At 39.3% G+C, this 18,586-nt stretch overlaps 1 protein-coding gene across 4 annotated transcripts in view; it reads left to right on the top strand.

Moving 5' to 3' along the window:
* The window catches only part of LOC124118669, a 289,157-nt gene that overhangs the window by 240,035 nt on the left and 30,536 nt on the right, over positions 1-18,586 (top strand). Inside the window, exons 1-3 of one of the 4 annotated variants that reach the window (XM_046480873.2) lie at positions 451-641; positions 1,057-1,167; positions 1,501-1,629. In XM_046480873.2, the coding sequence (XP_046336829.2) occupies positions 1,132-1,167; positions 1,501-1,629 (165 nt within the window). In that variant the 5' untranslated portion in view covers positions 451-641; positions 1,057-1,131. Of the gene's footprint in view, positions 1-450; positions 642-1,056; positions 1,168-1,500; positions 1,630-18,586 lie in introns of those variants that run through there. The other 3 variants (XM_048386864.1, XM_046480875.2, XM_048386865.1) reach the window with 3 other exon arrangements.

Below are 18,586 nucleotides of genomic sequence, written 5' to 3'. Positions count from 1 at the left end.
TGCCCGACTGTCGTACCTCTGTTACCTGGCACCTAGACCTCTGTTGCCCGACTGTTGTACCTCTGTTACCTGACACCTAGACCTCTGTTGCCCGACTGTCGTACCTCTGTTACCTGACACCTAGACCTCTGTTGCCCGACTGTCGTACCTCTGTTACCTGACACCTAGACCTCTGTTGCCCGACTGTCGTACCTCTGTTACCTGACACCTAGACCTCTGTTGCCCGACTGTCGTACCTCTGTTACCTGACACCTAGACCTCTGTTGCCCGACTGTTGTACCTCTGTAACATTACACTCAGACCTGTTACCTGACACCTAGACCTCTGTTGCCCGACTGTCGTACCTCTACACAACCACCCAGCAATGTCCTCAGTGTACAACAACAGTGCTGTACTACATGGCCAGTCTACCATGACTGCATCAAAAGCCTATAAATACTACTTCTTCTCCTACCTCTGGCTGCCCACAAGAGAACGAATGTGTCCTTTGTGCAGTGTAATCTGTGAGGGGGAGGGGAGTGGCCCAGGGAATGTTGCTTGTCACCCTGTTATTAAATGTTTATTAGATTTTCTACACTCCCCACTGATCAGGCATCAGGAATTTGACACTCTTTGGTCTGGTGTGGAATTAGTGGAATTAGGTGAGATTAGAATTGACATCTTTCTTCAACATGTCATCTTCCTGTCAGTCTGAACATTGGGAAAAATGTTGTTGACATCCCGGGATAGCCCTGTGTTCTCATGCTTTCAGTGTCTAAGGTCAGGCACACTTTTGATGTCTCGGCCTTATGTGTGTGTGAGTCTGTTCAAAGGTGTCCATCACGCTACAGACATATACTTGTGTGTGTACCCTTTGTGTTCAAAATTGAACATCCCAGGACACAATGTTTTCTCAGTTATATACTTGTGTCTCAGTGTGTTCAACAGTTGTTCTTCAACACATGGAGTTTTACTCATTTGGATAACCACTGGACCAAATGTACAGACCGTGCAGATGTCCGGAGTGTAACCTTGAACAAAGCTTCAGTTGGACCAGATCTTTGTTTTGTGTTTCAGGTTGGACCTTCCAGGAGCTGGCTAGGGCATGCCTCACTCCACAGCCCTGTGTTCTCCCCACAGGAACACCACAGCATGACACAGGATCAGGACACAGCGACACAGGAACAAGTAAGTCATCATCCACTAACACATCTTCATGTGCAGATGCTGGGATCAGACTGAAGTCTTGAACCAGGCTGCAGTTTCTTTCCTGTTGTGTGTCGTGTTTCATCAGTCCTTGAAGGATTTTCATTCACTCATTAATTGTATGTAATATCAGTGTGTACAGGCCATGGAAATATGCAGTAGAGTAGGACAGAGTATTCACCTACTGTGGCGTCATGTTGGTTTGTTATTGTGACTACTCTTGCTCTGTGTACTGTTTTCTTTATGATGTGTTGTTTACCTGAAGCATTAGCTATAGCACGCACACCTGACATGTGACACCTGACTCTGTCCTAGGGAGCTGCATGTAGTGAGGTGTCCCTCCAGACAGATGGCGCCACTGACAGACAGGCACTGCATGTAGCCACAGCACCATCACCATCACCATCGTCATTGCAAGCGGTGTGGGACAACCTGCCATTCATTGTGGGTGCTTGGTAGATATTTGGAACTGCTTGGTAGATGGGTAGAACTGCTTGGTAGATGGGTAGAGCTGCTTGGCCAATATGTATGATGTGCTTTGCAATTAATGTAGTGGGCTGCTTTGTAGAACTGTGAACTGTTTTATTGTGATGTCCACCTAGCCAGGGAGGTTCATCTTCATCTCTCACTGTCATCACGTTTAAATGTTTGGTTTTCAGGTAAATGTAGATCTCAACTTTTCAAAGAATTCGAATCAAGTTTGTAGGCATATTAATACTAACAAAATCACACCATGCTTTCTAAAAGCTACAGAAAACATTCCCACTTGTAGTCACACCATGGCACTCGCAGATAACACTTGTATATAGCTGCAGTTCTTACCGAGTGATTCCCACCCTTGAGGCAGTGGCTGCCATCATGAAGCAGTCTCTCACAAAAAGTCTCTCACATCAGCATGTTATCATTCCTCCCTCAAATTACCAGAAAGGAATGCAAAATCTTAATGTTCCATGAGAAAAACATATTAGTCCCAAGAAGACAGATGAATATACATCTGTTGTTGCTCTGCCCCAATTTTACATGCCTCGGCGAAATACAGAAAAACCCTTGTCAGCTGTACATGGTCCACACAAAAAACAACTCAGAAAGGAATAATTGTTAAGAGACATACCTGATGTGTTTTTACTTAGAAATGAAAAAAACCCCGATGATCTTCATTCTCAGCTAGGTGTACAAAGGAAAGAACTGATGACTCAACCTGACACAAATATAAGTGTTTTGTTCAAAGGTCTGCAACTAAATGTAAATCAATATATTCAACACTTCAGGACATTACGGTAACTGTGATGGGAGATATATAGATCCTCAATACTTCAGAACATTACGGTAACTGTGATGGGAGATATATAGATCCTCAATACTCCAGGACATTACAGTAACTGTGATGGGAGATATATAGATCCTCAATACTTCAGGACATTACGGTAACTGTGATGTGAGATATATAGATCCTCAATACTTCAGGACATTACGGTAACTGTGATGTGAGATATATAGATCTTCAATACTTCAGGACATTACGGTAACTGTGATGGGAGATATATAGATCCTCAATACTTCAGGACATTACGGTAACTGTGATGTGAGATATATAGATCTTCAATACTTCAGGACATTACGGTAATTGTGATGTGAGATATATAGATCCTCAATACTTCAGGACATTAAGGTAACTGTGATGGGAGATATATAGATCCTCAATACTTCAGGACATTACGGTTACTGTGAAGAGAGATATATAGATCCTCAATCCTTCAGGGCATTACGGTAACTGTGATGGGAGATATATAGATCTCAATACTTCAGGACATTACAGTAACTGTAATGGGAGATATATAGATCCTCAATACTTCAGGACATTACGGTAACTGTGACTGGAGATATATAGATTCTCAATACTTCAGGACATTATGGTAACTGTAATGGGAGATATATAGATCCTCAATACTTCAGGACATAACGGTAACTGTGATGGGAGATTTAAGATCCTCAATAGTTCAGGACATCACGGTTACTGTGATGGGAGATATATAGATCCTAAATACTTCAGGACATTACGGTAACTGTGATGTGAGATTTAAGATCCTCAATAGTTCAGGACATTACGGTTACTGTGATGGGAGATATATAGATCCTCAATACTTCAGGACATTACGGTAACTGTGATGGGAGATATATAGATCTCAATACTTCAGGACATTATGGTAACTGTGATGATAGATATATAGATCCTCAATACTTCAGGACATCAGGTAACTGTGATGTGAGATATATAGATCCTCAATACTTCAGGACATTATGGTAACTGCGAAGGGAGATATATAGATCCTCAACACTTCAGGACATTATGGTAACTGCGGAGGGAGATCTATAGATCCTCAATACTTCAGGACGTTACGGTAACTGTGATGGGAGATATATAGATCTTCAATACTTCAGGACATTATGGTAACTGCGAAGGGAGATATATAGATCCTCAATACTTCAGGACATCAGGTAACTGCGAAGGGAGATATATAGATCCTCAATACTTCAGGATGTTACGGTAACTGTGAAGGGAGATATATAGATCCTCAACACTTCAGGACATTACGGTAACTGCGAAGGGAGATCTATAGATCCTCAATACTTCAGGATCTTACGGTTACTGTGAAGGGAGATATATAGATCCTCAACACTTCAGGACATTACGGTAACTGCGAAGGGAGATATATAGATCCTCAATACTTCAGGACATTACAGTAACTGTGAAGGGAGATATATAGATCCTCAATACTTAAGGACATTACGGTAACTGTGAAGGGAGATATATAGATCCTCAATACTTCAGGACATTATGGTAACTGTGATGATAGATATATAGATCCTCAATACTTCAGGACATCAGTTAACTGTGATGTGAGATATATAGATCCTCAATACTTCAGGACATTATGGCAACTGCGAAGGGAGATATATAGATCCTCAATAGTTCAGGACATTACGGTAACTGTGATGGGAGATATATAGATCCTCAATACTTCAGGGCATTACGGTAACTGTGATGGGAGATATATAGATCTCAATACTTCAGGACATTACGGTAACTGTAATGGGAGATATATAGATCCTCAATACTTCAGGACATTAAGGTAACTGTGACTGGAGATATATAGATTTTCAATACTTCAGGACATTATGGTAACTGTAATGGGAGATATATAGATCCTCAATACTTCAGGACATAACGGTAACTGTGATGGGAGATTTAAGATCCTCAATAGTTCAGGACATTACGGTAACTGTGATGGGAGATATATAGATCCGCAATCCTTCAGGGCATTACAGTAACTGTGATGGGAGATATATAGATCTCAATACTTCAGGACATTACTGTAACTGTAATGGGAGATATATAGATCCTCAATACTTCAGGACATTACGGTAACTGTAATGGGAGATATATAGATCCTCAATACTTCAGGACATAACGGTAACTGTGATGGGAGATTTAAGATCCTCAATAGTTCAGGACATCACGGTTACTGTGATGGGAGATATATAGATCCTCAATACTTCAGGACATTACGGTAACTGTGATGTGAGATTTAAGATCCTCAATAGTTCAGGACATTACGGTTACTGTGATGGGAGATATATAGATCCTCAATACTTCAGGACATTACGGTAACTGTGATGGGAGATATATAGATCTCAATACTTCAGGACATTATGGTAACTGTGATGATAGATATATAGATCCTCAATACTTCAGGACATCAGGTAACTGTGATGTGAGATATATAGATCCTCAATACTTCAGGACATTATGGTAACTGCGAAGGGAGATATATAGATCCTCAACACTTCAGGACATTATGGTAACTGCGAAGGGAGATCTATAGATCCTCAATACTTCAGGACGTTACGGTAACTGTGATGGGAGATATATAGATCTTCAATACTTCAGGACATTATGGTAACTGCGAAGGGAGATATATAGATCCTCAATACTTCAGGACATAAGGTAACTGCGAAGGGAGATATATAGATCTTCAATTCTTCAAGACATTATGGTAACTGCGAAGGGAGATATATAGATCCTCAACACTTCAGGACATTACGGTAACTGCGAAGGGAGATATATAGATCCTCAATACTTCAGGACGTTACGGTAACTGTGAAGGGAGATATATAGATCCTCAACACTTCAGGACATTATGGTAACTGCGAAGGGAGATATATAGATCCTCAATACTTCAGGACGTTACGGTAACTGTGAAGGGAGATATATAGATCCTCAACACTTCAGGACATTACGGTAACTGCGAAGGGAGATATATAGATCCTCAATACTTCAGGATGTTACGGTTACTGTGAAGGGAGATATGTAGATCCTCAACACTTCAGGACATTACGGTAACTGCGAAGGGAGATATATAGATCCTCAATACTTCAGGACAAAAGGTAACTGCAAAGGGAGATATATAGATCCTCAATACTTCAGGACATTACAGTAACTGCGAAGGGAGATATATAGATCCTCAATACTTCAGGACATTACGATAACTGCAAAGGGAGATATATAGATCCTCAATACTTCAGGACATTACGGTAACTGTGATGTGAGATATATAGATCCTCAATACTTCAGGACATTAAGGTAACTGTGATGGGAGATATATAGATCCTCAACACTTCAGGACATTACAGTAACTGCGAAGGGAGATATATAGATCCTCAATACTTCAGGACGTTACGGTAACTGTGATGATAGATATATAGATCCTCAACACTTCAGGACATTATGGTAACTGCGAAGGGAGATATATAGATCCTCAATACTTCAGGATGTTACGGTTACTGTGAAGGGAGATATATAGATCCTCAATACTTCAGGACGTTACGGTAACTGTGATGGGAGATATATAGATCTTCAATACTTCAGGACATTATGGTAACTGCGAAGGGAGATATATAGATCCTCAATACTTCAGGACATAAGGTAACTGCGAAGGGAGATATATAGATCCTCAATACTTCAGGACGTTACGGTAACTGTGAAGGGAGATATATAGATCCTCAACACTTCAGGACATTACGGTAACTGCGAAGGGAGATCTATAGATCCTCAATACTTCAGGATCTTACGGTTACTGTGAAGGGAGATATATAGATCCTCAACACTTGAGGACATTACGGTAACTGCGAAGGGAGATAGATCCTCAATACTTCAGGACATTACAGTAACTGTGAAGGGAGATATATAGATCCTCAATACTTAAGGACATTACGGTAACTGTGAAGGGAGATATATAGATCCTCAATACTTCAGGACATTATGGTAACTGTGATGATAGATATATAGATCCTCAATACTTCAGGACATCAGGTAACTGTGATGTGAGATATATAGATCCTCAATACTTCAGGACATTATGGCAACTGCGAAGGGAGATATATAGATCCTCAATAGTTCAGGACATTACGGTAACTGTGATGGGAGATATATAGATCCTCAATACTTCAGGGCATTACGGTAACTGTGATGGGAGATATATAGATCTCAATACTTCAGGACATTACGGTAACTGTAATGGGAGATATATAGATCCTCAATACTTCAGGACATTAAGGTAACTGTGACTGGAGATATATAGATTTTCAATACTTCAGGACATTATGGTAACTGTAATGGGAGATATATAGATCCTCAATACTTCAGGACATAACGGTAACTGTGATGGGAGATTTAAGATCCTCAATAGTTCAGGACATTACGGTAACTGTGATGGGAGATATATAGATCCGCAATCCTTCAGGGCATTACAGTAACTGTGATGGGAGATATATAGATCTCAATACTTCAGGACATTACTGTAACTGTAATGGGAGATATATAGATCCTCAATACTTCAGGACATTACGGTAACTGTAATGGGAGATATATAGATCCTCAATACTTCAGGACATAACGGTAACTGTGATGTGAGATTTAAGATCCTCAATAGTTCAGGACATTACGGTTACTGTGATGGGAGATATATAGATCCTCAATACTTCAGGACATTACGGTAACTGTGATGGGAGATATATAGATCTCAATACTTCAGGACATTATGGTAACTGTGATGATAGATATATAGATCCTCAATACTTCAGGACATCAGGTAACTGTGATGTGAGATATATAGATCCTCAATACTTCAGGACATTACGATAACTGCGAAGGGAGATATATAGATCCTCAACACTTCAGGACATTATGGTAACTGCGAAGGGAGATCTATAGATCCTCAATACTTCAGGACGTTACGGTAACTGTGATGGGAGATATATAGATCTTCAATACTTCAGGACATTATGGTAACTGCGAAGGGAGATATATAGATCCTCAATACTTCAGGACATAAGGTAACTGCGAAGGGAGATATATAGATCTTCAATTCTTCAGGACATTATGGTAACTGCGAAGGGAGATATATAGATCCTCAACACTTCAGGACATTACGGTAACTGCGAAGGGAGATATATAGATCCTCAATACTTCAGGACGTTACGGTAACTGTGAAGGGAGATATATAGATCCTCAACACTTCAGGACATTATGGTAACTGCGAAGGGAGATATATAGATCCTCAATACTTCAGGACGTTACGGTAACTGTGAAGGGAGATATATAGATCCTCAACACTTCAGGACATTACGGTAACTGCGAAGGGAGATCTATAGATCCTCAATACTTCAGGATGTTACAGTTACTGTGAAGGGAGATATGTAGATGCTCAACACTTCAGGACATTACGGTAACTGCGAAGGGAGATATATAGATCCTCAATACTTCAGGACAAAAGGTAACTGCAAAGGGAGATATATAGATCCTCAATACTTCAGGACATTACAGTAACTGCGAAGGGAGATATATAGATCCTCAATACTTCAGGACATTACGATAACTGCAAAGGGAGATATATAGATCCTCAATACTTCAGGACATTACAGTAACTGTGATGGGAGATATATAGATCCTCAATACTTCAGGACATTAAGGTAACTGCGAAGGGAGATATATAGATCCTCAATACTTCAGGACGTTACGGTAACTGTGATGATAGATATATAGATCCTCAACACTTCAGGACATTATGGTAACTGCGAAGGGAGATATATAGATCCTCAATACTTCAGGATGTTACGGTTACTGTGAAGGGAGATATATAGATCCTCAACACTTCAGGACATTACGGTAACTGCGAAGGGAGATATATAGATCCTCAATACTTCAGGACAAAAGGTAACTGCGAAGGGAGATATATAGATCCTCAATACTTCAGGACATTACAGTAACTGCGAAGGGAGATATATAGATCCTCAATACTTCAGGACATTACGATAACTGCAAAGGGAGATATATAGATCCTCAATACTTCAGGACATTACGGTAACTGTGATGTGAGATATATAGATCCTCAATACTTCAGGACATTAAGGTAACTGTGATGGGAGATAAATAGATCCTCAATACTTCAGGACATTACGGTAACTGCGAAGGGAGATATATAGATCCTCAATACTTCAGGACATTACGGTAACTGTGAAGGGAGATATATAGATCCTCAATACTTCAGGACATTAAGGTAACTGTCATGGGAGATATATAGATCCTCAATACTTCAGGACATTACGGTGACTGTGATGGGAGATATATAGATCTCAATACTTCAGGACGGTAACTGCGAAGGGAGATATATAGATCCTCAATACTTCAGGACATTACAGTAACTGCGAAGAGTGATATATAGATCTCAATACTTCAGGACGGTAACTGCGAAGGGAGATATATAGATCCCCAATACTTCAGGAAATTACAGTAACTGCGAAGGGAGATATATAGATCCTCAATACTTCAGGACATTACAGTAACTGCGAAGGGAGATATATAGATCCTCAATACTTCAGGACATTACAGTAACTGTGAAGGGAGATATATAGATCCTCAATACTTCAGGACATTACAGTAACTGTGAAGGGAGATATATAGATCCTCAATACTTAAGGACATTACGGTAACTGTGAAGGGAGATATATAGATCCTCAATACTTCAGGACATTATGGTAACTGTGATGATAGATATATAGATCCTCAATACTTCAGGACATCAGGTAACTGTGATGTGAGATATATAGATCCTCAATACTTCAGGACATTATGGGAACTGCGAAGGGAGATATATAGATCCTCAATAGTTCAGGACATTACGGTAACTGTGATGGGAGATATATAGATCCTCAATACTTCAGGGCATTACGGTAACTGTGATGGGAGATATATAGATCTCAATACTTCAGGACATTACGGTAACTGTAATGGGAGATATATAGATCCTCAATACTTCAGGACATTAAGGTAACTGTGACTGGAGATATATAGATTTTCAATACTTCAGGACATTATGGTAACTGTAATGGGAGATATATAGATCCTCAATACTTCAGGACATAACGGTAACTGTGATGGGAGATTTAAGATCCTCAATAGTTCAGGACATTACGGTAACTGTGATGGGAGATATATAGATCCGCAATCCTTCAGGGCATTACAGTAACTGTGATGGGAGATATATAGATCTCAATACTTCAGGACATTACTGTAACTGTAATGGGAGATATATAGATCCTCAATACTTCAGGACATTACGGTAACTGTAATGGGAGATATATAGATCCTCAATACTTCAGGACATAACGGTAACTGTGATGGGAGATTTAAGATCCTCAATAGTTCAGGACATCACGGTTACTGTGATGGGAGATATATAGATCCTCAATACTTCAGGACATTACGGTAACTGTGATGTGAGATTTAAGATCCTCAATAGTTCAGGACATTACGGTTACTGTGATGGGAGATATATAGATCCTCAATACTTCAGGACATTACGGTAACTGTGATGGGAGATATATAGATCTCAATACTTCAGGACATTATGGTAACTGTGATGATAGATATATAGATCCTCAATACTTCAGGACATCAGGTAACTGTGATGTGAGATATATAGATCCTCAATACTTCAGGACATTATGGTAACTGCGAAGGGAGATATATAGATCCTCAACACTTCAGGACATTATGGTAACTGCGAAGGGAGATCTATAGATCCTCAATACTTCAGGACGTTACGGTAACTGTGATGGGAGATATATAGATCTTCAATACTTCAGGACATTATGGTAACTGCGAAGGGAGATATATAGATCCTCAATACTTCAGGACATAAGGTAACTGCGAAGGGAGATATATAGATCTTCAATTCTTCAGGACATTATGGTAACTGCGAAGGGAGATATATAGATCCTCAACACTTCAGGACATTACGGTAACTGCGAAGGGAGATATATAGATCCTCAATACTTCAGGACGTTACGGTAACTGTGAAGGGAGATATATAGATCCTCAACACTTCAGGACATTATGGTAACTGCGAAGGGAGATATATAGATCCTCAATACTTCAGGACGTTACGGTAACTGTGAAGGGAGATATATAGATCCTCAACACTTCAGGACATTACGGTAACTGCGAAGGGAGATCTATAGATCCTCAATACTTCAGGATGTTACGGTTACTGTGAAGGGAGATATGTAGATCCTCAACACTTCAGGACATTACGGTAACTGCGAAGGGAGATATATAGATCCTCAATACTTCAGGACAAAAGGTAACTGCAAAGGGAGATATATAGATCCTCAATACTTCAGGACATTACAGTAACTGCGAAGGGAGATATATAGATCCTCAATACTTCAGGACATTACGATAACTGCAAAGGGAGATATATAGATCCTCAATACTTCAGGACATTACGGTAACTGTGATGTGAGATATATAGATCCTCAATACTTCAGGACATTAAGGTAACTGTGATGGGAGATATATAGATCCTCAACACTTCAGGACATTACGGTAACTGCGAAGGGAGATATATAGATCCTCAATACTTCAGGACGTTACGGTAACTGTGATGATAGATATATAGATCCTCAACACTTCAGGACATTATGGTAACTGCGAAGGGAGATATATAGATCCTCAATACTTCAGGATGTTACAGTAACTGTGAAGGGAGATATATAGATCCTCAACACTTCAGGACATTACGGTAACTGCGAAGGGAGATCTATAGATCCTCAATACTTCAGGATGTTACGGTTACTGTGAAGGGAGATATATAGATCCTCAACACTTCAGGACATTACGGTAACTGCGAAGGGAGATATATAGATCCTCAATACTTCAGGACAAAAGGTAACTGCGAAGGGAGATATATAGATCCTCAATACTTCAGGACATTACAGTAACTGCGAAGGGAGATATATAGATCCTCAATACTTCAGGACATTACGATAACTGCAAAGGGAGATATATAGATCCTCAATACTTCAGGACATTACGGTAACTGTGATGTGAGATATATAGATCCTCAATACTTCAGGACATTAAGGTAACTGTGATGGGAGATAAATAGATCCTCAATACTTCAGGACATTATGGTAACTGCGAAGGGAGATATATAGATCCTCAATACTTCAGGACATTACGGTAACTGTGAAGGGAGATATATAGATCCTCAATACTTCAGGACATTAAGGTAACTGTCATGGGAGATATATAGATCCTCAATACTTCAGGACATTACGGTGACTGTGATGGGAGATATATAGATCTCAATACTTCAGGACGGTAACTGCGAAGGGAGATATATAGATCCTCAATACTTCAGGACATTACGGTAACTGTAATGGGAGATATATAGATCCTCAATACTTCAGGATATTACAGTAACTGCGAAGAGTGATATATAGATCTCAATACTTCAGGACGGTAACTGCGAAGGGAGATATATAGATCCCCAATACTTCAGAAAATTACAGTAACTGCGAAGGGAGATATATAGATCCTCAATACTTCAGGACATTACAGTAACTGCGAAGGGAGATATATAGATCCTCAATACTTCAGGACATTACAGTAACTGTGAAGGGAGATATATAGATCCTCAATACTTCAGGACATTACGGTAACTGTGAAGGGAGATATATAGATCCTCAATACTTCAGGACATTATGGTAACTGTGATGATAGATATATAGATCCTCAATACTTCAGGACATCAGGTAACTGTGATGTGAGATATATAGATCCTCAATACTTCAGGACATTATGGTAACTGCGAAGGGAGATATATAGATCCTCAATAGTTCAGGACATTACGGTAACTGTGATGGGAGATATATAGATCCTCAATACTTCAGGGCATTACGGTAACTGTGATGGGAGATATATAGATCTCAATACTTCAGGACATTACGGTAACTGTAATGGGAGATATATAGATCCTCAATACTTCAGGACATTACGGTAACTGTGACTGGAGATATATAGATTCTCAATACTTCAGGACATTATGGTAACTGTAATGGGAGATATATAGATCCTCAATACTTCAGGACATAACGGTAACTGTGATGGGAGATTTAAGATCCTCAATAGTTCAGGACATTACGGTTACTGTGATGGGAGATATATAGATCCTCAATACTTCAGGACATTACGGTAACTGTGATATGAGATTTAAGATCCTCAATAGTTCAGGACATTACGGTGACTGTGATGGGAGATATATAGATCTCAATACTTCAGGACGGTAACTGCGAAGGGAGATATATAGATCCTCAATACTTCAGGACATTACGGTAACTGTAATGGGAGATATATAGATCCTCAATACTTCAGGATATTACAGTAACTGCGAAGAGTGATATATAGATCTCAATACTTCAGGACGGTAACTGCGAAGGGAGATATATAGATCCCCAATACTTCAGGAAATTACAGTAACTGCGAAGGGAGATATATAGATCCTCAATACTTCAGGACATTACAGTAACTGCGAAGGGAGATATATAGATCCTCAATACTTCAGGACATTACAGTAACTGTGAAGGGAGATATATAGATCCTCAATACTTCAGGACATTACGGTAACTGTGAAGGGAGATATATAGATCCTCAATACTTCAGGACATTATGGTAACTGTGATGATAGATATATAGATCCTCAATACTTCAGGACATCAGGTAACTGTGATGTGAGATATATAGATCCTCAATACTTCAGGACATTATGGTAACTGCGAAGGGAGATATATAGATCCTCAATAGTTCAGGACATTACGGTAACTGTGATGGGAGATATATAGATCCTCAATACTTCAGGGCATTACGGTAACTGTGATGGGAGATATATAGATCTCAATACTTCAGGACATTACGGTAACTGTAATGGGAGATATATAGATCCTCAATACTTCAGGACATTACGGTAACTGTGACTGGAGATATATAGATTCTCAATACTTCAGGACATTATGGTAACTGTAATGGGAGATATATAGATCCTCAATACTTCAGGACATAACGGTAACTGTGATGGGAGATTTAAGATCCTCAATAGTTCAGGACATTACGGTTACTGTGATGGGAGATATATAGATCCTCAATACTTCAGGACATTACGGTAACTGTGATATGAGATTTAAGATCCTCAATAGTTCAGGACATTACGGTTACTGTGATGGGAGATATATAGATCCTCAATACTTCAGGACATTACGGTAACTGTGATGGGAGATATATAGATCTCAATACTTCAGGACATTATGGTAACTGTGATGATAGATATATAGATCCTCAATACTTCAGGACATCAGGTAACTGTGATGTGAGATATATAGATCTTCAATACTTCAGGACATTATGGTAACTGCGAAGGGAGATATATAGATCCTCAACACTTCAGGACATTACAGTAACTGCGAAGGGAGATATATAGATCCTCAATACTTCAGGACGTTACGGTAACTGTGAAGGGAGATATATAGATCTTCAATACTTCAGGACATTATGGTAACTGCGAAGGGAGATATATAGATCCTCAATACTTCAGGACATAAGGTAACTGCGAAGGGAGATATATAGATCTTCAATTCTTCAGGACATTATGGTAACTGTGAAGGGAGATATATAGATCCTCAACACTTCAGGACATTACGGTAACTGCGAAGGGAGATATATAGATCCTCAATACTTCAGGACGTTACGGTAACTGTGAAGGGAGATATATAGATCCTCAACACTTCAGGACATTACAATAACTGCGAAGGGAGGTATATAGATCCTCAATACTTCAGGACGTTACGGTAACTGTGAAGGGAGATATATAGATCCTCAACACTTCAGGATATTATGGTAACTGCGAAGGGAGATATATAGATCCTCAATACTTCAGGACGTTACGGTTACTGTGAAGGGAGATATATAGATCCTCAACACTCCAGGACATTACGGTAACTGCGAAGGGAGATCTATAGATCCTCAATACTTCAGGATGTTACGGTTACTGTGAAGGGAGATATATAGATCCTCAACACTTCAGGACATTACGGTAACTGCGAAGGGAGATATATAGATCCTCAATACTTCAGGACAAAAGGTAACTGCGAAGGGAGATATATAGATCTTCAATACTTCAGGACATTACAGTAACTGCGAAGGGAGATATATAGATCCTCAATACTTCAGGACATTACAGTAACTGCGAAGGGAGATATATAGATCCTCAATACTTCAGGACATTACGATAACTGCAAAGGGAGATATATAGATCCTCAATACTTCAGGACATTACGGTAACTGTGATGTGAGATATATAGATCCTCAATACTTCAGGACATTAAGGTAACTGCGAAGGGAGATATATAGATCCTCAATACTTCAGGACGTTACGGTAACTGTGATGATAGATATATAGATCCTCAACACTTCAGGACATTATGGTAACTGCGAAGGGAGATATATAGATCCTCAATACTTCAGGATGTTACGGTTACTGTGAAGGGAGATATATAGATCCTCAACACTTCAGGACATTACGGTAACTGCGAAGGGAGATATATAGATCCTCAATACTTCAGGACAAAAGGTAACTGCGAAGGGAGATATATAGATCCTCAATACTTCAGGACATTACAGTAACTGCGAAGGGAGATATATAGATCCTCAATACTTCAGGACATTAAGATAACTGCAAAGGGAGATATATAGATCCTCAATACTTCAGGACATTACGGTAACTGTGATGTGAGATATATAGATCCTCAATACTTCAGGACATTAAGGTAACTGTGATGGGAGATAAATAGATCCTCAATACTTCAGGACATTACGGTAACTGCGAAGGGAGATATATAGATCCTCAATACTTCAGGACATTACGGTAACTGTGAAGGGAGATATATAGATCCTCAATACTTCAGGACATTAAGGTAACTGTCATGGGAGATATATAGATCCTCAATACTTCAGGACATTACGGTGACTGTGATGGGAGATATATAGATCTCAATACTTCAGGACGGTAACTGCGAAGGGAGATATATAGATCCTCAATACTTCAGGACATTACGGTAACTGTAATGGGAGATATATAGATCCTCAATACTTCAGGACATTACAATAACTGCAAAGAGTGATATATAGATCTCAATACTTCAGGACGGTAACTGCGAAGGGAGATATATAGATCCCCAATACTTCAGGAAATTACAGTAACTGCGAAGGGAGATATATAGATCCTCAATACTTCAGGACATTACAGTAACTGCGAAGGGAGATATATAGATCCTCAATACTTCAGGACATTACAGTAACTGTGAAGGGAGATATATAGATCCTCAATACTTCAGGACATTACAGTAACTGTGAAGGGAGATATATAGATCCTCAATACTTAAGGACATTACGGTAACTGTGAAGGGAGATATATAGATCCTCAATACTTCAGGACATTATGGTAACTGTGATGATAGATATATAGATCCTCAATACTTCAGGACATCAGGTAACTGTGATGTGAGATATATAGATCCTCAATACTTCAGGACATTATGGGAACTGCGAAGGGAGATATATAGATCCTCAATAGTTCAGGACATTACGGTAACTGTGATGGGAGATATATAGATCCTCAATACTTCAGGGCATTACGGTAACTGTGATGGGAGATATATAGATCTCAATACTTCAGGACATTACGGTAACTGTAATGGGAGATATATAGATCCTCAATACTTCAGGACATTAAGGTAACTGTGACTGGAGATATATAGATTTTCAATACTTCAGGACATTATGGTAACTGTAATGGGAGATATATAGATCCTCAATACTTCAGGACATAACGGTAACTGTGATGGGAGATTTAAGATCCTCAATAGTTCAGGACATTACGGTAACTGTGATGGGAGATATATAGATCCGCAATCCTTCAGGGCATTACAGTAACTGTGATGGGAGATATATAGATCTCAATACTTCAGGACATTACTGTAACTGTAATGGGAGATATATAGATCCTCAATACTTCAGGACATTACGGTAACTGTAATGGGAGATATATAGATCCTCAATACTTCAGGACATAACGGTAACTGTGATGGGAGATTTAAGATCCTCAATAGTTCAGGACATCACGGTTACTGTGATGGGAGATATATAGATCCTCAATACTTCAGGACATTACGGTAACTGTGATGTGAGATTTAAGATCCTCAATAGTTCAGGACATTACGGTTACTGTGATGGGAGATATATAGATCCTCAATACTTCAGGACATTACGGTAACTGTGATGGGAGATATATAGATCTCAATACTTCAGGACATTATGGTAACTGTGATGATAGATATATAGATCCTCAATACTTCAGGACATCAGGTAACTGTGATGTGAGATATATAGATCCTCAATACTTCAGGACATTATGGTAACTGCGAAGGGAGATCTATAGATCCTCAATACTTCAGGACGTTACGGTAACTGTGATGGGAGATATATAGATCTTCAATACTTCAGGACATTATGGTAACTGCGAAGGGAGATATATAGATCCTCAACACTTCAGGACATCATGGTAACTGCGAAGGGAGATCTATAGATCCTCAATACTTCAGGACGTTACGGTAACTGTGATGGGAGATATATAGATCTTCAATACTTCAGGACATTATGGTAACTGCGAAGGGAGATATATAGATCCTCAATACTTCAGGACATAAGGTAACTGCGAAGGGAGATATATAGATCTTCAATTCTTCAGGACATTATGGTAACTGCGAAGGGAGATATATAGATCCTCAACACTTCAGGACATTACGGTAACTGCGAAGGGAGATATATAGATCCTCAATACTTCAGGACGTTACGGTAACTGTGAAGGGAGATATATAGATCCTCAACACTTCAGGACATTATGGTAACTGCGAAGGGAGATATATAGATCCTCAATACTTCAGGACGTTACGGTAACTGTGAAGGGAGATATATAGATCCTCAACACTTCAGGACATTACGGTAACTGTGATGTGAGATTTAAGATCCTCAATAGTTCAGGACATTACGGTTACTGTGATGGGAGATATATAGATCCTCAATACTTCAGGACATTACGGTAACTGTGATGGGAGATATATAGATCTCAATACTTCAGGACATTATGGTAACTGTGATGATAGATATATAGATCCTCAATACTTCAGGACATCAGGTAACTGTGATGTGAGATATATAGATCCTCAATACTTCAGGACATTATGGTAACTGCGAAGGGAGATATATAGATCCTCAACACTTCAGGACATCATGGTAACTGCGAAGGGAGATCTATAGATCCTCAATACTTCAGGACGTTACGGTAACTGTGATGTGAGATATATAGATCTTCAATACTTCAGGACATTATGGTAACTGCGAAGGGAGATATATAGATCCTCAATACTTCAGGACATAAGGTAACTGCGAAGGGAGATATATAGATCTTCAATTCTTCAGGACATTATGGTAACTGCGAAGGGAGATATATAGATCCTCAACACTTCAGGACATTACGGTAACTGCGAAGGGAGATATATAGATCCTCAATACTTCAGGACGTTACGGTAACTGTGAAGGGAGATATATAGATCCTCAACACTTCAGGACATTATGGTAACTGCGAAGGGAGATATATAGATCCTCAATACTTCAGGACGTTACGGTAACTGTGAAGGGAGATATATAGATCCTCAACACTTCAGGACATTACGGTAACTGCGAAGGGAGATCTATAGATCCTCAATACTTCAGGATGTTACGGTTACTGTGAAGGGAGATATGTAGATCCTCAACACTTCAGGACATTACGGTAACTGCGAAGGGAGATATATAGATCCTCAATACTTCAGGACAAAAGGTAACTGCAAAGGGAGATATATAGATCCTCAATACTTCAGGACATTACAGTAACTGCGAAGGGAGATATAT

The sequence above is a fragment of the Haliotis rufescens genome, unplaced genomic scaffold (assembly GCF_023055435.1).
Source record: "Haliotis rufescens isolate VD_foot unplaced genomic scaffold, xgHalRufe1.0.p SCAF_61, whole genome shotgun sequence".
Taxonomy (NCBI): domain Eukaryota; kingdom Metazoa; phylum Mollusca; class Gastropoda; order Lepetellida; family Haliotidae; genus Haliotis; species Haliotis rufescens.
Note: the sequence above shows the minus strand (reverse complement) of the source record. Positions and strands in the feature narration are given on the sequence as shown.